The sequence below is a fragment of the Vipera berus genome (genome assembly GCF_964194415.1).
Source record: "Vipera berus genome assembly, chromosome: 3".
Taxonomy (NCBI): domain Eukaryota; kingdom Metazoa; phylum Chordata; class Lepidosauria; order Squamata; family Viperidae; genus Vipera; species Vipera berus.
This window is the reverse complement of record NC_138204.1, coordinates 95518541-95544034: the sequence shown is the minus strand read 5'-3', so window position 1 is coordinate 95544034 and position 25494 is coordinate 95518541. Positions and strand designations below refer to the sequence as shown.

At 36.7% G+C, this 25494-nt stretch overlaps 1 protein-coding gene across 2 annotated transcripts in view; it reads left to right on the top strand.

The window, feature by feature from the left end:
• Positions 1-14442, top strand: part of LHX9 (LIM homeobox 9) — a gene marked incomplete at its 3' end in the record, with an annotated part of 34730 nt that extends 20288 nt beyond the window's left edge. The window contains exons 4-5 of one of the 2 annotated variants that reach the window (XM_081322199.1): positions 7305-7507; positions 14386-14442. In XM_081322199.1, coding sequence (XP_081178325.1) covers positions 7305-7507; positions 14386-14442 — 260 coding nt within the window. Of the gene's footprint in view, positions 1-7304; positions 7508-8804; positions 9063-14385 lie in introns of those variants that run through there. The other variant, XM_081322198.1, reaches the window with a different exon arrangement.
• Positions 14443-25494: the final 11052 nt, after the last annotated feature.

Below are 25494 nucleotides of genomic sequence, written 5' to 3'. Positions count from 1 at the left end.
CTAATTCTTATACCAAATATTTTTTCCCATTGCACTGAAACAATTAAAAGAGCGCATTGCTGCGGGATGTTGTTCACGGCCAATCTCATCATTTGGTAGGCTGAGAGAACCGTCTCAGAAAGCAGGTGCCAGGATCCAAGGTCATGAGCTATATCATCTGCCATAGGCCTTACACTAGCCTGCCATCCTTAGATAGAAAGAAGAAGGGTGTTCCATTGCCCCAATTAAAGTAAGACAGAAGGTGCCATCTTGTCATTTTGTTCAGGCTGATATTTAATGTCTGTAATAATTATGGCAAATGACTGAAAATATCTAGTGTTCTTGTTCTGTTAGAATTTCTCGATAAGTGGCTTTGAAGGCAGAGGCGGTACTCGTTTAGTGATTGCCTCGTACAGCGACCTTTCATAGTTATGATGGTGATGAAAAGGTAACTTTGTGACCATTCTTTGTATTTAGGACCTTTGCAGGTTTGTAAAGCAAAGGAAAGTTGAAGGAAGATCATAAGTACAGTCGTGGTTTCACTTGGTAAAGTGACCGTTTCGTTGAAAGACTGAATGGCTGGTCCCAATTGTGGTTGCTAAATGCGGATTAACCGTACAATGGAGGTGATTTAGAATAAGAGCAAAGACTTCATTGTTTCCTTGTTCCACTGCTGCAAATGGAAATATAACTAGCTATTTTTCGTTCTATTGATATGAGTGGCATTGGTATTATAGCAGCTGCTGATCCTCTTGAGAGGAAAAAGACATTCTCACCCTAACTAGTGTTTTTGCGAACCATATAAAAATATGGCCTGTCCATTCCTTCCTCTTTGCAAACAACTATATCACTGATGTCGCTTCTCTGGAGAAATAAAATGATTTGTGTTATCCTGACTGTACCTTAAAAGTGAAACTAAGGTTTTCTTCCCTTAGCATTTGCAGTGGATTGTGCTACCATTTCAAAACAAAACAAGAGCACCATTGGAATCAGTGTATTTTCTAGTAAACTTCCATGAAATTATGGCACTCTGAAATGCGTCTGATCAGGGTGCAAGTCAGCTAGACAATTGAGCAGTTCCCTTTGATATCCTATTCCATTATCCCTATTTTCCCCATTTTATTTTCCCTATGTCAATATTCTTTGGACAATCAAGTTTCATTACCTGTCCTGACACTTAACGCTTTATATTTGTCCTTCTCTGAAGAAATGTTTTATTCTATAAATCAGCTTGCAAAAACACACCCTCCAAAAATAGAAGGTAATTGAGGAATATCAAAATGTAGAACTTTTCAACAGCAGCAGCAGCAGCAAAATGATACACAAATTAATGATAGCTCAGTAGCATACTATATAGATGGATGCTTTGGAATCACTAAATGAAGAAGTTACTACAAGTAGTCTTTGACTTAGAACAGTTCATTTAATGACCATTCAAAGTTACAACAGTACTGAAAAAAGTGACTTATGATTATTTTTCACACTTACGACCTTTGTAGCATCCCCATGATCATGTGATCAAAATTCAGATGCTTAGCAACATACTTATGACTGCTGCTGTGTCCCAAGATCATGTGATCACCTTTTGCAACCTTCTGACAAGCAAAGTCAATGGGGATGCCAAATTCACTTAACCACCGTGTAACTAACTTATCAACTGTGGTGATTCATGTAACTGTGGCACGAAAGGCCATAAAATGGGGCAAAACTCACTTAATAAATGCCACACTTAACTACAGAAATGTTGGGCCAACTGTCGTAAGTTGAAGACTACCTGTAAATATTTTTCTGCTTGATCTTCAAAGGTAATTCTTCCTCATGTAATTAGGAATATCACACTATAACACATTATGTAAAAGAGAACTTGGGCAGTTTGGTCTAGGTTAAGGTACTGAACTGGGAGCTGGGAAATCTGGGTTTTGGTCCTGCCTTAACCATGGAAATGTCTTTAGATTAGCAACCTCTTCCTACCCTTGGTCAAAAGGCAATGGGAAGATTTCCAAGAATACTGTGTGGATTTCTCCATATACTTGCCAGAAGTCAAGAATGATTTGAATATTACTTGAGAAGAGATGTTCTGTATAGAGTATAGAAGAACCACAGTTGAGTCGGGTTTAGAAGCAATTGATGCCTAAATCATAGGCATCTTCCAAAAATTAATGAACTAAAATAGCTTTTTTCATCTTGCACCTTCTTAAATGTAATGGTTTTACAATGTCAATAATTCTCAGTAAGCGTGAAATTAATGAGCTGCTAGAAATTCTAGGAGCTGTAGAGTTGTAATCCAAATATATTTGAAGGGTATAACTGTTGTTATATTTAGTTTTCTCTTTGAGGACCATGCTTTTGGCCTTCAGATGAGAAACTGTCAAATACTAAAGTGTTCTTAACCCCCTCCCCCACTTAATAGAATTATCTTCTTCAAAAATCATTCTCGTATGTCTTTAAATATATCTCTGCTGCTGAAAAAAAGCTACCTTATACAAAAAGCATCTGTCATCTCTGGCTCCCTGGTATTTTCCCAAATTACTCTTATTAAATTTACCGAAAATGCTTATCAGGTGGGAGTGGTGAAATAAGTTTAGAAAATCAGTAAACCAGCATTTGTTGGATATTCTTTCACAACTTAGTTGAGAAAACAGCATTTCAGTTCTGTTGTTTTCTTTTAATAGAAGGCAAATGCAGTTATAAAATGTTCCTTCTTCTCTGTCTCCCTCCCTGTCTTTTTCTCTCCCTCCCTCCCTCTCTCCCTCCCTCCCTCCCTCTCTCTTTCTCTCTCTCTCTCTCTCTCACACACACACACACATACAATCTGTCTCCATGGACAGATGTAATGTGTATAGTATAATGTATGTTTTCCATCATATTGGGATGGGGAATAGTTATACTTTGTGAAAGAATTCCAGCCAACTGTTGGGAAATATTCCAAGATTTCTTTTTAAATGGAAATTCATATTCATATTCAAACATACTTTAAATATGGACTAATTCAGTTCCTTCCTAGAACCAATCATTACAATTAAATTAAATTTACATTGTTTATTCTGTTCTTGCATGATGAAATTAGCTTTATTAAATCATTCCTGAAAAGTGATGTAATATTTCATGCTTAATAGTTAAAAGAAATTCACTTGTATTCTGGTATGAAATGTTTTGACGGTTCTGAGTCCTATTGATCTTTGCAGGGATTCTTTCCACATAATAGAATCAGGATTTTAGAAAGTTTATCTTTTTAGGTAACCCGCTCATTTTTAGTTGTGCAACTACAGCTGCAGTGTCAGTGACAGCTCAAAAGCCAAGAGTCAATGGTCTACAATTTACGCTTTTCTCAATCATCTAATCCTGCTGAGGATTCATGGCGATGCTACGGCTAACAGTAGAACATAAATCTATATAAAAGCGAGTTTAAACAGAGCCATGCCATATAACATCTATACTTACCGAAGCATGAAATAAAAAGAAACCATCGCTTCTTGCTAAGGGTGGCTCCTAATATTTGATTATTGGATTCATACATTGTTCCATCCTTTTTTCCAGCAGGAACTGCATATGTATCATATATTACCTCTTAATTTGCTTGTTCTTAATGATCTAACAGTTAGAATTTATCATTTTAGCACCAAAGCCCAGGCTTGAGTCAGAAGGCAAAAAAGCATACCTTCTGTACAAGAAAACAAAATCCTAGTGCTCTGTCCAACACGGAGTTGCTGTTTATTATAAACACCTGGAGACTGGTGGTAATCCTGGATCAGGTCATGCTTTTCCTGAAGGGGGTCTGTGATGCAAAGATCTTCCTGGACCTGTGCCTATTGCTCAAGCAACAAATAGAAGTCATGACTAAGGGATTTCATCCAGCTTCATCTAATATGCCCGTTATGGTCTACAACTGTTGCTTATGGTCCAAGTAATTATGGTTCAGGATGTTCTGGCAATGTTAATTTGTGTCTGCGTAGAGTTCCCAATTGGCGGCATGGGATGATATTCCAGGAGGTGCAAAAACTTGGTTTTAGAAGTTTCAAAATTATAGTGTATATGCATAATTCGTTGCTGTTATTTTGAACTTTTGTAAGGGGTGCGAGAATATATCAGAATCATTCTAGGGGTGCGGGGTATAAAAGAGTTTGGGAGCCGCTGGCCTAGAGACTGGATTACAGGAACGTGATCTCTAAGGGGCTGCTTTTGAAGGTGACCCAGAAGCTATAGCTAGAGAACAAAATGCTGCAGTTAGACCAGGGGTGTCAAACTGCCGGCCCGCGGGCTGGAGCGTCACAGAGAAACCGTGACAAATCGGCAATGGGAAAAAGTTCCAATACGTCGCACGACGTCACGTGACATCGCGAGTTTGACATGCCTGAGTTAGACTATTGATGGGACAGCCAGCTTAGACTAACACCTAATTTGAAATCACTGCACTGGTTACATGTAGTTTCCATACACAATTCAAAGTGCTAGTCATAACCTCTAGAACCCTGCTCAGAGAAGCTGATACATATCAGGCTTCTTGTCCAAGTCAAATCTTCATGCCAACTCTGGTTATTGAGAAGAGCTCTGTTGAGTATCCTACCTCCTTGTGTGGAAGATGCAGCATAGAACAAAAGACATGTAGTTCCCACTTAATGGAACTCTCTATTGTAGATCTTTCTCCTTGCTTTTTGGAAAGCAAATTAAGATACCGTACCATTATGCCTTTGATCCAAACTGATTAAAGACGTAGTCTAAATATCTAATAAGAACATGCTTTGTTTCTTTATTCAGGATGGGTATGGGCTGCTCCAATTCTGATTTTTCTTCCGTCATGTAGGGGAAAAGAAAGTAATAGCACTATACTGTAATGCACAATTGTGGGTCTAGTATCCTTTCTGTGGAGAAATTAGATTGATGGCAATTACAGAAGAAAAGTGATGAAGAAAAAAATACAAGTTGATTCCTCTTCTTGCAAGCTTTTCTGTGCTGCACAGCACACTCATATTAATTTGAGTAAAGGAAACAGCTTATAAACTTTAATAATCTGCTCATAGTTGGCTGAGTAAAGTTTCAGAACTACAATAAATAACATTTGAAAGGCTTTCTTATCCTGAAGAAATGTCCCTTCAAAATAAAGTAAAAGGAGTAAAAGCTGGCAGGCACCTTTAGCAGATGGTGCATTAATGTATGTTTTAAGGAAACAGCTATGTGGCTGCTTTTTCATTTTTACTGAATCATCACTCATCCCGTTATTTGGCTTATCATGTTAGAACTAATGCTGAATGAAGCAGTAGATTTCCAGACTATATCACTTCCAATTCAGCATTGTGTTGGTGAAGAATATTTATCCATACCAACTTTAATGCTGCTGCATGTCAAAAAATATTTTACGCTAAATAAATGCATCAGGGCAAAGTATGTATTATTTTTTTCTGATGGCCAACAGTAAGAGGTCAATGAAATTTTAGTTCAAAACATCTGGTGGGTGCTAGATGTGTTAATTGCATTAATTAAATTCAGAAAGAGATGCTGTGGATTGAAGGCTCGTGTGTCTGGAATTGGGTAAGTATCATTTTTGATGGACTTCTTCTTGGAGGAGCAGAAGCGTAAATAGTTTTTATATTCTTCTAGATTTGTTTCCATTACTCAAAGATTCAAGTGGCCTTAATGGACTATAAAATATTTGGCCAGTTGCAGCTGACCCATTAGCTGACACTTTTCTTTAATAGGGATGGCCTTGTACCTCTATTGGTAATCCTTGCTTAAGGACAGTCATTGGGATTAGCAATTGTGTTGTTAAATAATGCAGTTGTAAAGTGCAGTCATGTGGCTGTGCCAACTTATGACAGTTCTGTTGTTGGGCAAATCCATGCGGTTGCAGTGTCCTGTGGCCATATGATTGCTATTGGTGACCTGCTGGTTTCCCCATTGACTTTGTTGGAACTGGTAGAGAAGGCTACAAATAGTGATCACATGAGCAAAGGACACGGTGACCATTGTAATTGCAAGTTGATTGTCAGGCACCCAAATCACGATCATGTGACTGGGAACACTGCAACAGCCACAACTACAAGGAACAGTTAAAATTCATTTGTTCAGCATTGTCATAACATTGAATGGTGGCTGAATGCGTAGTTGGTTGCTGAATAAGGACTGCCTGTAATTCATTTTCTGGTAATTTTCTGGTTAGATGACTGCAGAGTGGGTTTGTCCTTGAACTATTTGAAAGCTTCAGCTAAAACTGAGTAGAGTGGCAAGACTGCTAAGGAAACTCTGCTAGCTGCCTGGGCTTCCAAATTGAAGTTTAATAATGATATTCAAGATATGGATCCCTGATACTTAGGCACTGGAGTGCCTCTCCTAGTGTGTACTTGCCTAACCATGTTTTGTCTTAAGAGCTTTATATGGGGATTTGGGGAGGGCCTTCTCTGTCATGGCACCTCAGTTCTGAAAATACTTTTTCTGAGAATCTAGGAAGAAATCAACTTTGTTTGCTTTACAGTGACATTTCTTATAAAATAGAAAATAAATCTAACAAACAAAATGAAGATTGCACCCTTTCATTCATAATACAAAGTGGAAACCCATATGAGGAAATTGCAACCTAGGGAACCCCCAACATTCCATCCTCTATCATTTGATGATCTCAACATTCTATCTCCTTCACAAAGGTCTTTCCAAACACTGCTGCCTATCACGAGATCTCATGCCAGATACACTGATCAGGACCTGCCTAGTTTCCCCAAACTGACCAGTAAATTAGATCCTTAGGATTTTCCAACTTGTAATTCTCAATTTCTATAAAATCTTTGGTTTCCCATATTTGGGGTCCCTCTTTCTGGTAAAGTATGCACCAAAATAAAGCGTGGTTCTCCTCCTCCATGTTCTTCAGACTGTTTCTGTGGCACATGTAAAGATCTGCTTTTTATTCTTGCATTTGAGTCATAGCAAGTGACTCAGGGCTGCTGTTATTTTAAAAATCCTATACTTTTACCTTATTATGTTCATTTTTATTCTTTAATTATACTTTATTATTTTGTACTAGGATACCTTATAGATTACCGTATATTCTACTTTCACATTTTTTAGAAAGCAGGGATTGCTTTAAAAATGGAAGGACATGAAAACAACCACTCTTTCTACTTGTTGTCTGGAATGATGTCCAGGACTGTATCGCGTCATTTTCTTCATATTATGCATATAATACATTAAGTGATATTAATGTTGTAATCCTGCAATGGAAGGAAATATGTTAATATTATATTGGGAGTTCTTTTTGTCCACGTACACAGACATAGACACACATTGCTTATTTTCAGCTTTCCAATTCTTTTGTTGTTGTTTGTTGTTTTCCCAAACAGGTTGTAATGAAAATGAGGCAGACCATCTGGACAGAGACCAGCAGCCTTATCCCCCATCTCAGAAGACTAAGCGCATGCGCACTTCTTTTAAACATCACCAGCTCCGTACCATGAAATCCTACTTTGCCATTAATCACAATCCAGATGCTAAGGACCTCAAGCAGCTTGCCCAGAAAACTGGACTAACTAAGAGAGTTCTGCAGGTAAGAAGCCTTTGCTATAAGTGTCTCCCTTCCATTCCTTTCTCTCTATTTAAAAATTGCATATCCCTTAGATTTCCCTTCTGCTATCTTAAATTAGCTGACTCCTCCAATAGATAAATAGGTATTCATTTACATATTCAGATCTTATCCTCCAAAGGTACTGAAGGTATATTTAAGTGGGCAATTATGCTTCTCTCCAGAGCTACTGCTCTCAGGATTGAAGGAGAATCAATTTTGTTTGCTCTGATTGGGATGGGAAATATGTAAAATATACTGGTATCCTTTGTAATTAAAACAGTAATTGGATATTGAATTTAAGGCAAATAATCTATTTTACTGCATTTCTCCATTTTTATTAGCCAGAAGTAACCTCAAGAGGCCTGTGTGTCAACATGAACTGAGTTTTATTATATACAGCCAACAATCCTATGGGAGTATTTGTTGCTATACTGTATTATATTAGAATACTAAGATGATATGAAGGAAAACAATTTGGCCTAATAGTGTCACTAGCAAGTTGATTTAACACTATACATTGAAGATTTCCTGGAGGACTGCATAGAGAACATTCATAGATTTAATTCTCACCACTGAATTCTGAAGCAGTGCAGTACAGCAATTAATACATCACATGGGATTTGTGTTGTATGTAAAGTGCTTTAATCTGTTATCTTTGGGTTGCCCTGTAAGATGTGATGCTTTCAAATCTGACTCTTTCATAATATAGTTGAAAAAACCAATAATTTTGGAAGAAGTTATAATATTTTTAACAGATACAGGGTTCTGGCCATAATGTATCATACCTATAAATGATTGTGGGCCAACTCCATAGAAGCCAACAAAAATCAGTAGAAGGAGTTTAAGTGCAAGAGACTAGTGATCGCAACGTAACTAGCGCAGCTTTGAATTAGGACACACAGAAACCACATAAGAAAAGTGGTGCACAAATTCTTTCTGCATTTAATACTCTCCATGTTTTTAAATGATCATAAGAGTTTTTAGAAGAATATTTATTTTATTAAGAAGTTATGGCACAAGTGAAAAACAAAAATAACTATAGGTGCCCATTAAAAGGACTATTTGATATCTTAGTGAATTATCATTGAAAGAGTCCCCAGATAATATAATAGTAAGTGTGAGCAGTGCAGTGGGGGAAGGAGGAGAAAGGTAAAACAAGAAACCCACCATCCTTTAAAATGCAAACAGAAATAGGGAGAAGCAAAAAAGACAGGGGAAAAAAGATAGTCAAAAATAAAAGCTAACTTTGGTAAAGAAATCAATTGGGATTGGTTTGCAGGTTTGGTTCCAAAACGCAAGAGCCAAATTCAGAAGGAATCTTTTGCGACAGGAGAATGGGGGTGTTGATAAAGCTGATGGCACGTCACTTCCGGCACCGCCCTCAGCAGACAGCGGCGCTCTCACTCCACCCGGCACTGCGACCACTTTAACAGACCTGACCAATCCCACTATCACTGTAGTATCATCAGTGACCTCTAACATGGACAGCCACGATTCCGCGAGCCCCTCACAAACTACCTTAACAAACATTTTCTAACATTTGATTTCAAAATTCTTATTCGTTACTTCTGCTTCCTTTTCTTCTTTCTCCATTATATGATTATAATTACTATTAATATTATTTGCAACATTTTTTTAAAAAAAATAAACAACACCACAATATATTTGGGAAAACCAACTTGGTGTGTAGCACCCACAACCACTTGGCAAATGAGTTTGCAGTAATAGAATTCTATTATAATGCAACATGAACTTGTCTATAAATTGTTGTTGGATTTTCTTTTAATCATTGCCTAATTAAAGGGAAGGTTTAAGTGCCTCTTAAAATTGTATGTTCCTTATTTCCAGAAATTGCTGGGGGCAAAATGGTTGATATATCATAAAACTGTATTTCCAAATAAATAGATCAGTGTTTGTTTTCTTCAAATGATTGGCATCTGAATCATAAAAAACATAAACAATTGAAAGGAAATCCCGCTGAGCAAGACTGACCAAGCTCTTTTGGTGTCTAATGCAGAAAATCTAAAAACATTTAACACCATAAAATCTGCCACTTGAGGTAACTGAGTTCCTTTTCCATATCACATTACTCTACCTTTGAGTTCAGTGGAGTATATTTCTAAATCAAGCTAGAATTACAACTTTAAAAGCAGGTATTGGGCAGATGTCAAATTCGGATCAGTAAGGACATTTGTTTTAAGTCAAGCGATCTGTGTGACTTGCTTTCTTTATTCTATGGTGGTTCCCTGCATTTTGGAAGCTGTCTTTATGATATGTTTGCCATGTACAAAACCTACTCAATTTGCATTCTACCATGTTATGATGTGACTTGGTTTGGCATGCCAAACTAGTGATGGTTGCTTTTGGCATCAAATTATATGACTGACCTGCCACTTACAAGGAACCAGCATAGCCTGTAGAAAAAAGTTGTAAAGCACAAAATTCAAATAATATACACATTGGGATATATAGAAGGAAGCAACTGAGTAGGAAGAGCCTAAAGAATCAAACTATCATGCTCTGAGGTCAGTTCTTATAATGTTATTGCACATCAGTTACAGATGTGTGTTAAGACAGTTGTTTGTATTCATCCTGAGACATGGCATACTACATGTCCTGCAGAGGACTCGCTCATATACAGGTCACCTAATTAAATCACATATGGGTTGAGTATTAACATAATTATGTCAGAGATACTTGTGGTCTGCTTGCCCAGCTGTCTGTGACTGTTTCCTCAGTTAATTTTTAGATGCCAACATGCTCTGAAAGGCTGCCCAGGAATTATTTGCATTTCAAATGTTTAATCCTCAATTTGTCATTCAGATACTTACATTTTGTACTTTCTTTCATTTTCTGTGCATACAAAAAAGTTGTAAAAGTTTTGTTTGGGATTGAGGTTTGCACAGTTTTTATTAGGCTTAATCAGAGAGGGAGTAGTGTGCTCTGGAAATAATGGGCTCCAGCCCTCCAAAACATATAAATTCTTCATTTATTAATTGGCTTCTGTATGATGCTTTATGCTATAATGTTTAGAAGCCTCTTCAGATATATAAAAACTGATTGCCTAAATGTGAAAATCTATTTTTCTGCCCATTTTCTGCCCATCAACATCCTTTAAAACAAAAGGAAATTTATTTCTGAAAATGTATTATATATAAGAGCTTGAATGAGCAAGGAATTAACAGATTTCATGTATCATGCTAAACTATTGTTTAGTGAATAAACCTTATCTTACTGGGTTTAAGTTAGTTAAGTCACAAACTGTTCATTTACAAACTATTGTATCACACATCACATTAAGACCAAATTAAACAGTATGGCTTAATGTGGTATATGAATCCTATCACTTAATCCATGTTTCAGCTATATTACTTTTCAGGATTTATAATACCGCAGCTATGTCTACGCACATACGATGAATAACATTTAGACTACATTAACTTTTCAGCTAACTTAGGCCATTTATGAATGTCAATTGTTAACTTTCTGTCCTGCAGGCTAGTAAATACTGCTGGAAAATAGAACAGCCTCAGACAGTATGAATGTTGGTTGTGTTATCTAACACAAACTTTTTTCTAAAATACATTGATCTTAGAAACATTTGCTTGGGGTTAATCCCTATTCAGCTGTACAAACAAATATAGTTTCAAGCTTCATCTGGTTTGCAGTGGGACTGACAGCAAAACACTAACATACCCAAAGATTAAATTAAATAACAATCCTGTTGATTTAAAGGGAAGAAATAAATGTCTACTCAATGTTGTCCCATGGAAATAAAAAGGATTTTAAAGTACATAAATTTTGCTAGATATTGTCAGTAGTTTGAGGCTAAAAAAATTTCCCTATTAAAATTGTAATGCTTTATTCTCTATATTAATTATATCTAAACAAGAGGGTTTATTCTGAGCCTAGTGGCTTGGGGATTGCAGCCGTTATAGTATCTGTCTTGGATATTGTTTTTTCCCTTTATAAGTGTAAAATCCAGCATGTGAATATTGAACACTTTTACATTTCAATAGGACAAGGTGGAGTACTATAAGTATAGAAAAAGAATAATAATCTTTACAAATTACTAAAATTCATCTTTAAAAACATGAATTTCCATTATTAAAGTAACTCTTCAGATTTTCAATCATTTTCAGAAGAAGATGGAAATAGGCAAAATATAATTTCTTAAAATGTTTGAACAATTACTTAAATATATTTATTCTTGGATGTTTTGAACATACTTGCATTTTTTCTAACATGCTGGCCATTTTAATGTATTAACTTCAAAAGACAAGTTCAGCAAATATGTGAATACAGTAATACTGTGCTGCTGTCATATTGTAAGTCTGCCTGTTTTAACTCACTGGGAGCTTATTTCCAAGTAAACTATATATATAGTACTGCGCTAGCTACATGGAACTTCACCTAGGGTTAATTTGTGTGTATGAATTTATAATTAATACACAAAATTACAAAAGCAGAGGTAGACCTACTGCCCTAGCAGACTTACAACCACATTTGGTGATTCTAGCATAATTCAATGGGATTTAAAAATGTAGTCTTAATGTGATTGAAAACCACCCCCATTGGACCCAATGTAATTAATTTTTGATTAGACATTATTTGGATTGCCCTGTATACAAGTTTAATTCCGTGTTGGATGATGATCGCGCCCCCTGTCCCCATTTTTTTCATTAAAAAAGCAAGCAAAAGCTCTCTTCTAATATGAGAAAACGCTTTAAGTTAAAAACAAAATCCTTTTGAAAATTGAAATTCTCAGAAGCTGCCAAACTCAGAAGCCTTGTGGATGTATTGCTGATTGGAAACACCTTTCCTAGTTTACATTTGCAAGTGGTTCATTTTTTTGTTTAGTTTAAGCTAAAGTCTGAATGGTCTGGGCAGTGGTGAATGTTCATTTGTATCCTTTCTTCTGATAAAACACTAATTAAACAGGGGAGGAGACTTTCCAAAAACTATCAAAATAATGTTTTGGATAGATTGTTAAGAATAACTTTTGCACAATATTTTATATTTTATCCATCTTCTCTTTGTTCTCTTCCCCTTTCCTTTCAATCATATCCCTCTCATTTTATTTAAAATCCTTTTTTAAAATTGATTATTTGAAAGTGGGGGGGGGCTTGATCTCCAATAATGAGTGGATACATAGTGACAGTTCACTGCCCATATTAAAGTGCATTATTCTAACTTTTGCTCAGGGTTTTTAGAAAATTAGCACAGAAAAGTAGCTTATTTTTTAAAGAAAAAACAATGGAAGAGATGTTAACACTGTAATGGAGAAAATGTGTCTTTGTTGTTATATATTTAGCCAGTGTAGTCATGATCTTCTAGAAGGCTTAAGGCTCCTGACCTAAAGCACATTTAGAAGGAAGGAAGTTCATTTGACATGAGTGGAATTTACTTCCAAGTTGATATAGTTAGGATTGAGGTGCCAATCTTGGACTTTTCCTGTTCCTATTACCTTATGGGCATTTACCACTAACCAGACCAAACAACCTTGGAAAGGCTGAGATCTTTATTAATACACTTTTACAGGTACAAAAATTGATACATATAAATTTTGTTCTTTGACAGAACAACTATATGGTACTATAGATCTACTTTATTAAGTAGACTTCTTATAACTCAGTTCTACAATGTGCCTTATGCTATAACTTGGGAGTAAGCTTGTGGAAAAAAAATCAGGATATATATGTGTTGTTTGTTAAATTAACTGTTTTAAACCCTTTTGACACCTCACTAGTTTTGTACTGTTTTACCTCTTATTTCTGAAACTCTTTTTATGGTGTAACCTGGTAGAGGGGACAAACATGTCATAGAAAGCAGTTGTGCACTCTTTCGGATATAGTTGATAAATTCAATAATCTTATATATTGAGCTTCGTGTTTATAGTACAGTTAAGTGGTCTAGCAAAGTTGTCCATGTTTTCTTTGTTTTATTGAAAAATGCATTGTATAGAAACTTATTTCCCCTAAATATTTATGGACCAAACAATTGTGATATATCCTATTAAATTTGTGTGAATAAACCATTTTGAATCAAAGGAGTTTTATTTACCTTCAGTTTTCTTTTTTAAAAAAATTTGGAGTATTTCCTGACTGTGGCAGTGTGTTGTGTTGTTTACAGTATGTGTGAATTTGTGTGAAGTACTTAACACATTAATGGGAATCTTACAGCAATTACAAAATAGGATTACTTCTAGTTTTTGTTTAATAATAATATACCTGATGTAATTTAAGATTTCTATTTTTAAAAATTGAAAATAATGCTCCACTGATTGATATTACAACCCAATCTTAGGTTGCAGTATTTAACAATATAGCTCTGATGTAATGAGCTCTAGTTATACTTAAGGCCAATGAAAAGTTGGACAAGTTAAATGTAATTAATTTGAGTCCCATTGAACGCAAATTCAACTAGCTTGAGGTGGCTTAGAATGGGAATTCCCTTCAAGTCATAGAGAGCACAATTTAAAATTTTAAACCAAATTAAGTCTCATTAAATAGAATGGGACTTAATATTGATTTAATGCATTTCATTGCATTTAATGAGACTTAATCACAAACAATAGTTACTGGGTTGCACCTGTTTGTGTTTTAAGAACAGGCTGGCATATTTCTTTTAAAATCATTAAAAAATAAAATCAATTTCAACCCCAATCAAATAAATCTAAAACCCAAAGCCCAGAGAGTATAGGAATGGAAGTAGTAATTGCATGAAAAATATAATAAATAATTATGGTGAAATGCATCACAATTTAGTTGTTAGGTATATTGAACACAATCTAAAAGTACAGACCCCTAAAAGCCAGGTTGCTCTGTAGTTTAATAAATTGTCACTATGATTTCTTTCAGGGAGAACAAATCTTGGGGCATTACAGCCAAACATCCCGACGTTTGAAAATTCCCTAAAGTATTAAAAGAAGGGGAAAGTTTGATCGGAAATCCACTGCAGTGAAGACAAAGACAATATTAGGTTATGATAAACCATACATTTAAAATTTATTGAGCCAAAAATAATTCTTTAAAGACAGACTCAATGTCATTTCCTGAATGTTAACACGACATATGTGATTTGATGGTATCTATTTAAACACTTGGAGGCTGTGTGTGACATCAGAGCAACCTGGCAGAACTTCCCAGTCCAATTTGAGAAGATTTTTCCTTTTTTATGAATCTATTTAAACTCACATTTGTCAAGCAAAAATACCTGTAAAATAAGATTTAAAACCTGAATTCATTCATACTGCTTGCCAATGTGTATTAGTCATATATGTTTGATGGCATTTTTGGTAAATTTAGAGAAGTTTTAGGGATCAACATTAGTATTATTTGTTTTTGACTTAAAATTTAAAGCAACCTGCATGCACTTTTCCATCTGTCACCTAGAGTGTACTTTTTCTGTATGATGCATTTCGCTTTGATGTTTCCTGTACAGTAGTTTCATTAATAAATATTTTACTTGATGCAAACCTAGTAAAGCCAGATATAACTGTTGAAATTATTATTATTATTTTTACAAAATCTTTTTTTACAAAACCCATGCAGTAGATACATTCCCGCACTTTCACAAAAGTTTTTGGAGCATATGAAACGAGGCTGTTGAGCAATATAAAATTACTTCCTTGATATTCTTCTGAATTCATTTTCATTGTTTCCCCTGTACAATTAATATAATTCATCTCAGTCACAAGAACACTATGCAGCAAATTTTCAATTGGCATGTCTGTTCCTGATATCAAGTAAACTTTAGAATGTTTAAATTTGATTAAGTTGTATTTTGATATTAAAACCAGACATTCCTGACCAACAGTTACTAGCTTCCTGCACTCCTGTTAAAATATTTGATCCATTATTTGAATAAATCTTAAGCAAATCAATATGTAATACTATGAATCATGTTAATTCTTAATAAGTTTACATATTCACTATGCAATGAAGAAAATCACTTAAGACTTTTTTAAAAATCAGTCTCAGCAACATTAACCTGTGCACCATTCAAATCATTGGTGAATTTCAGCTATCACAGTTGTTATTATTTCTTTATGAATGAAAGCCTTGTAATTGTTAAAAGACATAATTTCCTGTGAAATATTAAAAGGACCATATTCCTGTCAAGCTATACATCCAAAGCACATGTTAATTTTTTTAATAGGATTGCCAGCATAAGAGAAATAATTCTTTTCATTTAAAACATTTTTTCCGTAATCACAAATGAACCCTATGTATACAATGTAACTTTTATGAATATGATCTGACATTAAAATATTTCATTTATGTGTGCATGCTGAGCATTTTGAATGTTTTCTTAAACTCCTCCAGTTTTATAAATAATGGGAAACAAAACAACACATTACTAAACAAGCCAGATACATAAATTGCATCCATAATAATAAGTTATATTTCTGATGGTCACAACATGAAAATTGTTTGCAAACATATTGTCTATAAAAAACCTCTGGGAATTTAAAAGAGACTTTGAAAACAATCTGTCTGTCTCTCTCTCTGTGAGTGTGTGTGTGTGTGTGTGTGTGTATTCTTACATCATTAAAAACTTATGTTGCATAGACTTTTTGTAAACTGTTAGTGTAGAGGCTTCATATTGTTTATAATATTTTCTAAAATCCCATGTGTTGCTTTTACAATACTAATGAATTTATTTCCATTGTCATATAACAGAGAAAAAAGAGTTGGTCTTGCTTTCTACTTGATAGGCACTTCAGATGCATATTGCTACAAAGGAAACAGAAATCTTGCATTTTCTGTTTAAAAAACCATAAATCTAAATCTATTATTTTTAATCCCTTTACATTTACATGCAGGAGTTTTCTTGTTAAGCATATCAATAAAACTCTCTGGATTTTTTTTTAAAAATCTAGTGTCAGTTATATTATTAAAGTTGAACCTTCTACTTACTTAAAGAGTGAACTCTGAAGTTACTCTGTGCAGTAGTGAGGTGGTAATGTATTCCAGTAATGAAGTCCAAAGTAAAGTGGGTCTAGCAGCTACAGCTTTGAAGAGATCCCAGTAAAGTGAATTCCAATGACTTTTCTGCTTCAGGTTTGTCCAGGAGCAGCAACAGAATTCTGGATAGCAGTGTGAAAAATTGCAGCAATTATGAATAACCACTACTGACAATATAGTGCTATGGCAGTGGCATTGTGAAAAGTTAAATGTATTAGCTACACTTGACCATCCAATAGTATGTGGGTTTGGACTTTTTTTTTAAAGAGTGGCAGGGCAGATGAGATACTGAAAGTGAGCCTTATTGAGACTGAGGCATTCTCATTTTGGTAATCCAGGGATCCTAGATATGGATACCTTTCTTAGACTGACCAATTAGCCCTGGTATATTGAACAGAAATTTTAGGCTGTGCTCTATTAAAAGGTAAAGGTAAAGGTTCCCCCGCACATGCGTGCTAGTCGTTTCCGACTCTAGGGGCCGGTGCTCATCTCCATTTCAAAGCCGAAGAGCCAGCGCTTGTCCAAGGACATCTCCGTGGTCATGTGGCCGGCATGACTGGACGCCAAAGGCGCATGGAACGCTGTTACCTTCCCACCGTAGTGGTCCCTATTTTTCTACTTGCATTTTTACGTGCTTTCGAACTGCTAGGTTGGCAGAAGCTGGGACGAGTAACAGGCGCTCACTCTGTTACGCGGCACTCGGGATTCGACCCGCCAAACTGCCGACCTTCTGATCGACAAGCTCAGCGTCCTAACCCGCTGAGCCACCGCGTCCCTATTGTGCTCTATTACATTACACAAAATGATTCTCACTAGCCATGAGATTTTGCCAGCAGATCTGAGGTAAGTGTTTCTTTGATATGAAAACTTTCCAAAGCATCACTCTGAAGAATTGAAGTAAAGTCACAATATAATTTTATATTTGACTTTCCTATTACCTTAACTGTATCCTTGACTCATTCATATGCCAAATAATGCTCCCTGAGGTGATAGTAAATGGGAAAGTACTAATTTTCTAAAACATACAACATTGTTCCTTGAGGGCTGAGAAAATATGTTATTTCTGCAACATATAATCTAGTTTGGATAAAACTGCCTCAGATCATCTGAATGTCAATTATGCACACATTTTTAATATGGAATAAAAAGGATATACAGTATGAGAAATGGAGGTGATATCAGCATGATTATCATACATTAGACAAAGTGATAATTTATCCCTCAGTTGAATTGTACTCAAGAAGGGCAGATCCTCCTAGATGGTATCATTATTTAGTGTTGCGTGGTGCAGACGTCATAGGTCTTGATCTTATTAGCTTGCATACCTCAAGGACTACTGATCATTGTTCAGACACTACTGTACTTTGGAGACTATCAACTTTTGAAGCAGTGTTTGTCATTTCAGACATTGTTGCATATCAAACCTGTAATACTTCACATATTACAGTCACATAGTGACTTCTTTTAATTAGAAGCTGTCCCTGAAGTGGTTTGTTTTAAAGCAACAATAAAAGGAACAGGTAAACTAAAAATGACATTGAGTCAAGAACTACTAGATAGATGTAACAGAATTTGGAATTAAATATTTTTAAACAATAAATTTATTTATTTATAGATTTTTATTAGCATAATATGTTTACTTTAAATATATCAAGTCTTTCTTAACCAGATACTTTATGTATTAATGTCTTACTTCCTCTACACATTGAAAAGAAGGAATTTATATACGTTGATAAGAATTTAAGTTTGTGTTAGACTATGAATAATAGGTTAAGGATTTCTTTTGTTCTTTTGCCCCATGACATGGCAATTATTGTAGGTATTTTTCTAGCACTCTCAGAAATAGCATGTGATGATCTACGAACATAATGCCTTTCTACAACAGCATCACACATCCCAGAATCTGAAGAGTGGTAACTTAGAGCCATAAGAATGTATAGCAGAATGTAAGAAAGATCCTATTGGATGAAGCAAAATGCTAGTTACCCAGGGGTACTACTGGGAATATTATCAGAGAGTGGGAGCAATTATTCTTTCATATTCTTTGCTTCCACACAAATACATTCATTCAAGTCAATGTATCAATCACAGTAAAAAAAACAAGGCTTATATACTGCAAAATTTTATTTTACAATTTATTCATTTATGTTGCTTTATGTTAGTGGTTCACTGACATTGCTAGAACATGAAAGACAGTGGACTTTATAGTACTATTACAAATCCTTTTAATTGGTACATTAACTAAATAAAGTGCAAATTATTTCTTGGAGACCTAATTTTGATAAGTGATACTCATCACTTATTGTGTTCATACATTTTGCTAATCCACAATGTGTTTTACAGGTATTTGTATGAATCCAGCCATTTGATTTGGAAAAGTCTATGGCCTAGAATGGGTAGGCAACCTTGGCTCTTTTATAATTTGTGGACTTCAACTCCCAGAATTCCTGAGCCAGCATGGCTGGCTCAGGAATTCTGGGAGTTGAAGTCCACAAATTATAAAAGAGTCAAGGTTGCCTTGCCTACCTCTGGCCTAGAGTAATGTCTTAGCAGCTAATTATTTGTCCTGCTATCCTAAGTTTATTCATCTGGGAGAAAGTTATGAATTCTCTGGGACTTACATTTAAATATGTATCATAAGATCATTAACCTCTTATCTGAATATTCAAAGGCTAAAATATATTAATAAGTGGAAATCTCAATTTTAATTTTCAAGTAAAATTATAAGAGAAAATTTTGCAAGTGACCCGAAAGTATATTTCTACTTTTTCTCTGGGAGCTCAATGGAGTGTACAAAGGTGTCTTGCTAATTTTTTAATCTACAACTGTCCAATTAAGGAAATTGGCTGAGAGAAAATGAGCAGTCCAAAGACATGTGGTGGGCTTTGTGTTGACAAATGATTTGTACCTGGGTTTCTTCAATTCCAGTCCAACATTTTCATCACTACATTACACTCACTTTCAGTTCAAGGTAAGCTTTAAAAATCTATCCTTAAAAAAAGGTAAAACAATATTTTTAACAAAACACATGAAAATTATTTTGTCAGCTTGAAGTGGGTAACTGGGTGACAAAAACAGGTTGCACATATAAGAATGTTGTCCATTGTTATATTCTCTTCTATCTAAATTTATTTGGATACAGGGAAATAATTGATTCAGAAGCAAACAAGGATAAAATATATTGTCGCGATCCGTGAGGTCCTGACTGGATGGGAACGAATCGCTTCTCCCGGGCTGCCGTTGTCTAGGATGTGGATCGGCTAGGCTAATGCTATTTCTCTATCTATCCCCCAAAATAACACACAGACACATGCAGTCAGTTTTAGTTGGCGTATCGTGGACTGCACGGGTGGTCTAGAGGGGCAGCATTCCGCAACCTCTAGCTTCCGACCCCGGACTGTCCCCGCGGACGCCTTTTATTGAGTTTCTAACAGGAACAAGAAAGTACAAAACAGCATGGCAGGAAGTAAGCTTTTTTCTCCTTAGTGCCATCTTGCGCATGTGCCTAGGGCTGAACATTCCTGCCTGCTTACTCAGGCTTACGTGACTGACTTGAAACATAACTTGAAACATAACTAGAAAGATAACTTGAAACAAAGACAAGTCTTGTTATAAATGAAGCAGGGGGCAAATGCAGACTTCATAAAGGCAGAGGCTTATCTTGAAGCAAGGACAATTATAAAAAACAAATCTTGTTACATACAAATGAAGAATCATCAGAGACAGGAATGTGGTTGTTCAATGTGGCATGATATTGCGTGAGCGTAAAGCTGCTGCTTACACCTTGCTGCCGATAGGCGGCAGGCTGAAGGAATCACATTTCACCCTTTTTTATTTTATTTTGTCAAAGTGTGGAGTCTAGGTACATGCTGGTACTGCTCTCATGGTCATCGTTGAAAGAGAGACCCTCCGGCACCTCTGGCGAGGATGAGTGAGCAAAATCCAGATCGTCCTCCGACTCACAGGAAAAAGGGGATTCGTCGTCAGCAGGAATCAGATGGTAAGCATGCCTTTGTAAGAGCGTGTTGACAGTGACAGCAGCCTTTGCCTCAGCAATAGCAGCGAGAGATCGCTTAATCATTGAAATGAAAAGAGGTAATAAGCAAGGCAACAATAAGGCTGAGAAAAGGGTGGTCAGCCAGGGAGAGAAGTTAAACATTCCTTGATACCAAGTATAATGCTGGGAGCGTTCCCTTTCTTTGTCTTTCAATCGTTTGTCTAATTCTGCCATGGAGTCAAGCACAATAAAAGAAATACTGTTAGTAATACTTCTGATAAAAATAGGCAAGACACAAGGTAAAATAATACATCCTAATACAATTATACCAATAAAAGCTACAATAGCTTGTAAACCAGGTAATTTAGGAAACCAGGAGCTAAGTAATTCCTGAAAGTTGAAACCATTTCAAGTTTGAACAGGAACATGAGCACAGAAACATGAGCTACAGAGTTCACATAGATGATGATGGTAGACTCGTTGTTAACAACAGGTTGTTCCTTCTGGGTCCATGCGATGGGCAAAAACAGTGTGAAAAGAGTCATTTTTGACTGGAACCAATGTCAAAGGTGTAAAAGACAGGATGGGATAGCTGGTGAAGTGGAGTTGACGTCTGGGGTAAGCTTTCAGATGGAATCGTGTTTTAGTGGCATAAGTCAGTGGTGTTAAAACTGAAAAAAGTCACAAACCATGCTGTCATCTTTAATGGGTTCTGCAGTTGTGTTTGTGGAGGCATGATACGGATGAACGTAGCGACCAGGGATCCACAGCACTTTGTCTGGCAGTTGAGCTGCAGCATAGTCTCTGCCCCAGGTGATAAGGTCTGCAGGGCCTTTCCAAGTTAGGTCTGGAAGTTGGCGATACCACACCTGTGGCTTAGGGAGATCTGAAGAAGAAGAAGAAGAAAAATGCTGCTCTGCAGCTGTGGTTAAGGGATGGCCAGTGAAGTTTGAAAAGTTTAGAGTGTAGAGGCAAAGGTTAAGAATTTCTAGCATTGCTGGGAGGTTGGGGTTTCGTTTTCCCCCGTTCTGATTTTTATAGCAAAGCATGTTTCAAGGTTTGGTTAGCTCTTTCCACCAAGGCTTGGCCTTGGCTATTATATGGAATTCCAAATGTGTGTGTGATTTGCCAATGATGACAAAATTCTGCCATGGCTTGACTGCTATAAGCAGGACCATTATCTATTTGAGTTCGTTTGGACATCCCAGCACTGCAAAGGTCCGAATACAATGATTAATTACATGTTTAGTGGCTTCTCCCCTTTGGGGGGTGGCCATGATAAATCCTGAGAAGGTGTCAATTGAAACATAGGAATGACTTTCCCAGGGGGTGAGGGGTTGCAAAGAACAGGCTGAAGGTCCGGAGGCAGCCTGATCTGCAACATTGTTTCCCTCTTGCAAAAAACCTGGAAAAGGCTGATCAGTGAATTAAAAATCAATTGAGCCAATTGTGCTTCTCTGGTTAAAACAGAAACTTTGGGCGTATGGGATGAATGAATTCACTCCAAAATTTTCACATTGAACAAGAGCAGCAGTAAATAGTAATAGCAGCAAAAGGAACATCCGACTCCCATCATGCAACATCCACCTCTCACTTTCTTCTACTTCCCATGTTTCTCCCTTTCCATAGTACATTCTTGTTCCTACTGCATTCTAAGGCTTGTGTTAAGGCATACAATTCATGTATGCAATTCACAAATCTGTGCAAACCAACTTAAAAACCACTTGTCTGTTTCTCCCTTCTATATCCATTCATTCACTGCCCTTCTGCCATTCTGGCCTAACTTCTGTCTTTTTTGCTTCCACCTTCTATCAACTTTTGCATGAGCCAACTGTTTTCCTTAGCTATTAATCAATCCTCTACATTTCTCTTCTCCAAAAGTATTGAAGATTCAATAATCATATTTGGAGTCAGTGTATATGTTCCTCCTTTCCTGTATTAACAATCTCAGAGCCTGTTGTAAGGCATAAAATCCACAGGTTAGTGCTGATTAAGGGAGGGAAATTCTCCCAGATATCACCTTCCATCAATGTGTCCTGCACATAGACACAAAAACATCAAAAACAAAAAAAAACCAAAAACAAAAAACAACTCCACAAAAAGATCAGAGTAATTTCTTTTGGGTGATGTTTAACTAAAAACTCAAAGAATTCCAAAAACTTGTCCAACAAAGAATCTCTCCTCTTTCGAGTAAAAAAATTGCAAGCTGAAACTGCAAGAGTGGGCATCAAGTTTCACATCCACCTCCCTTTCTCAGACTGGAATTCTAAGCAGAGAAAAAAAAATGGTTAAAAGGACCAGCCACCCCCCCTCCTTCTGGCTGTCTTTCCCTTTCTCACTCTTAAAGTAACACAGCAGGGTTGGGGGGGGGTGAAAGAAACTTTACAAAAATCTTACCACCAAAAAAATAAAAATAGTTTGCTCTCCTTTACATGCATTTACTCTCACACATCATCCATGGCTTTTACAACAATAAAATCTGCAATTTACAAAAATTCAGATTCCCAAACAAGATATTGTGAAAGAGTCAAAACCATGTTAGGAGGAAACGAATAAACGAGCAAGAGAAAGACAAATAGCATCAGTAGAAGGGGGGGGTTCAGGCGGAGGGGTGCCATGATAGGGCCTTACGCAACGGCCGGGGACCCACAGGACCCCCGTAGGCAACTGGACAGCGGCGTATCCCTTTCCCCAAGTTACCAAAGGGACAGGGCCCTTCCAGGTAGGATCAGGTAAGTCTTCAGAAGGTGAAACATTAGTTGGAGTCTTAGGGACCGGAGACGAATCAGACTGGATAGGAGAAGTGGGAACAGAAGGATAAAGAGGACTATAAGGTGGGGGGTTTGTCACTAGAGAGTCTTTGTCTGTGTTCAAATTGGTTTTCCCTTCTTGTAATTTCTGCTCATTTGACATCAATGTCTCATTGGGAAAAACAGTTTTAATTGCTTCAACGAGTCCTTGCCACGTGGTCAAAATGTGTAAAGGAGCTCTAGGTTCTTTGTGCAAAAAGGATCCTAATTTATTCCATAATGATAACTTTAATGAGCCATTTTGAGGATAATTTAGACAATATAAATTTAAATAGGTTAAAAAGTCTCCAATTTGTTTTTTTGAAACCGGATGTGTTATTTTCCTTCCTTGACTTTTGTAAATAACATTTGCCCTCTTCACTATATTAAAAAGCTCGTCCCTATGTCCTGACGTAGTCTTTGAGTTTGAGGAGCCCATACTTACGATTCGAAAGCCTGTACCAGGTGCGTAAGAATGAGAGTGAGAAGGAACCCTCCTAGACAAGAGGCATTCCTTGCGTGCCGTGCGCGAGTAGTCGTTGAAAAATTTCCTGATCTCAGCGACTCAAGGTGCCGGACGTTCCTACGGTCACCTGTGAGAACTGCGCCAAGGGGAAATTCTACTTACCGATGACTACTGCGAGGGATCCCGGACGAGCCCCCAGTTGTCGCGATCCGTGAGGTCCTGACTGGATGGGAACGAATCGCTTCTCCCGGGCTGCCGTTGTCTAGGATGTGGATCGGCTAGGCTAATGCTATTTCTCTATCTATCCCCCAAAATAACACACAGACACATGCAGTCAGTTTTAGTTGGCGTATCGTGGACTGCACGGGTGGTCTAGAGGGGCAGCATTCCGCAACCTCTAGCTTCCGACCCCGGACTGTCCCCGCGGACGCCTTTTATTGAGTTTCTAACAGGAACAAGAAAGTACAAAACAGCATGGCAGGAAGTAAGCTTTTTTCTCCTTAGTGCCATCTTGCGCATGTGCCTAGGGCTGAACATTCCTGCCTGCTTACTCAGGCTTACGTGACTGACTTGAAACATAACTTGAAACATAACTAGAAAGATAACTTGAAACAAAGACAAGTCTTGTTATAAATGAAGCAGGGGGCAAATGCAGACTTCATAAAGGCAGAGGCTTATCTTGAAGCAAGGACAATTATAAAAAACAAATCTTGTTACATACAAATGAAGAATCATCAGAGACAGGAATGTGGTTGTTCAATGTGGCATGATATTGCGTGAGCGTAAAGCTGCTGCTTACACCTTGCTGCCGATAGGCGGCAGGCTGAAGGAATCACAATATATGATACAGTGGTTAGAAGCATATTCACATTTCAGCTCATGGTAGAATCATGAGAAAACATCCTTATGTTTTAAGGGACTTACTCCTTGCAATGAAATCTTTACTACATGTTGCCTTAAACCAGTATTCTTGACACTGAATCCAAAATTTCAAGAAAGGACTTTTTTAGCCTAATTGTAAATGACAAGAATTGAACTTGAAGCTTTTTGGTATGCAAAGCACATGTATAATGGAAGCATAGCTTTCTATTTTGGGCTGATTACTAATTCTGGTAATTATGAGACGTTGATGTAGTGATTAAGGAGGAAACTAGGAGTTTCCCAGTTCTCCACTTTAAGCATGAAAGCTGGCTGGTTGACTTTGGGCCATTCCTCTTTCTCAGCCCAACCTACCTCTCACAGGTTTGGTGTGAGGAAAATAGGAGGCGGAAGGAGTGTGTAGATATGTTTGCTGTCTTGAATTACTTATAAAGTGATAAAGGTGGGATAAAAATCTAATAAATTAAGTATTAGCCAACATATCGGAAGTAGTATCAGGTTGAAAAAAGATGCCACAACTGACTGAAATTATTATGTATACTACCTCTCTCCATTCTTTCATGCTATAATCTGATGTGATTGCAATATACTATTTTTCTACTAGCAGCAATTCCTAATTATTCTCCAAATCCAGCAAGACTCCCATTACTGAGTGATCATAAGATCAGTCAGGGTCAACAAATGTTCTTAGAATCAAATGTATACTCAAAATAGTGCACTGATTAATTTTTATGTATTGATTTTCATGTTGCAGAAACAACATGAATATACTGAACATTTTCACATTATAGGAATTTTGGAAAAGCATTGTCAAAAAGGAGATGTATCACCAGGGAAATATAAGAACAATTGAGGACAGATACTTATAT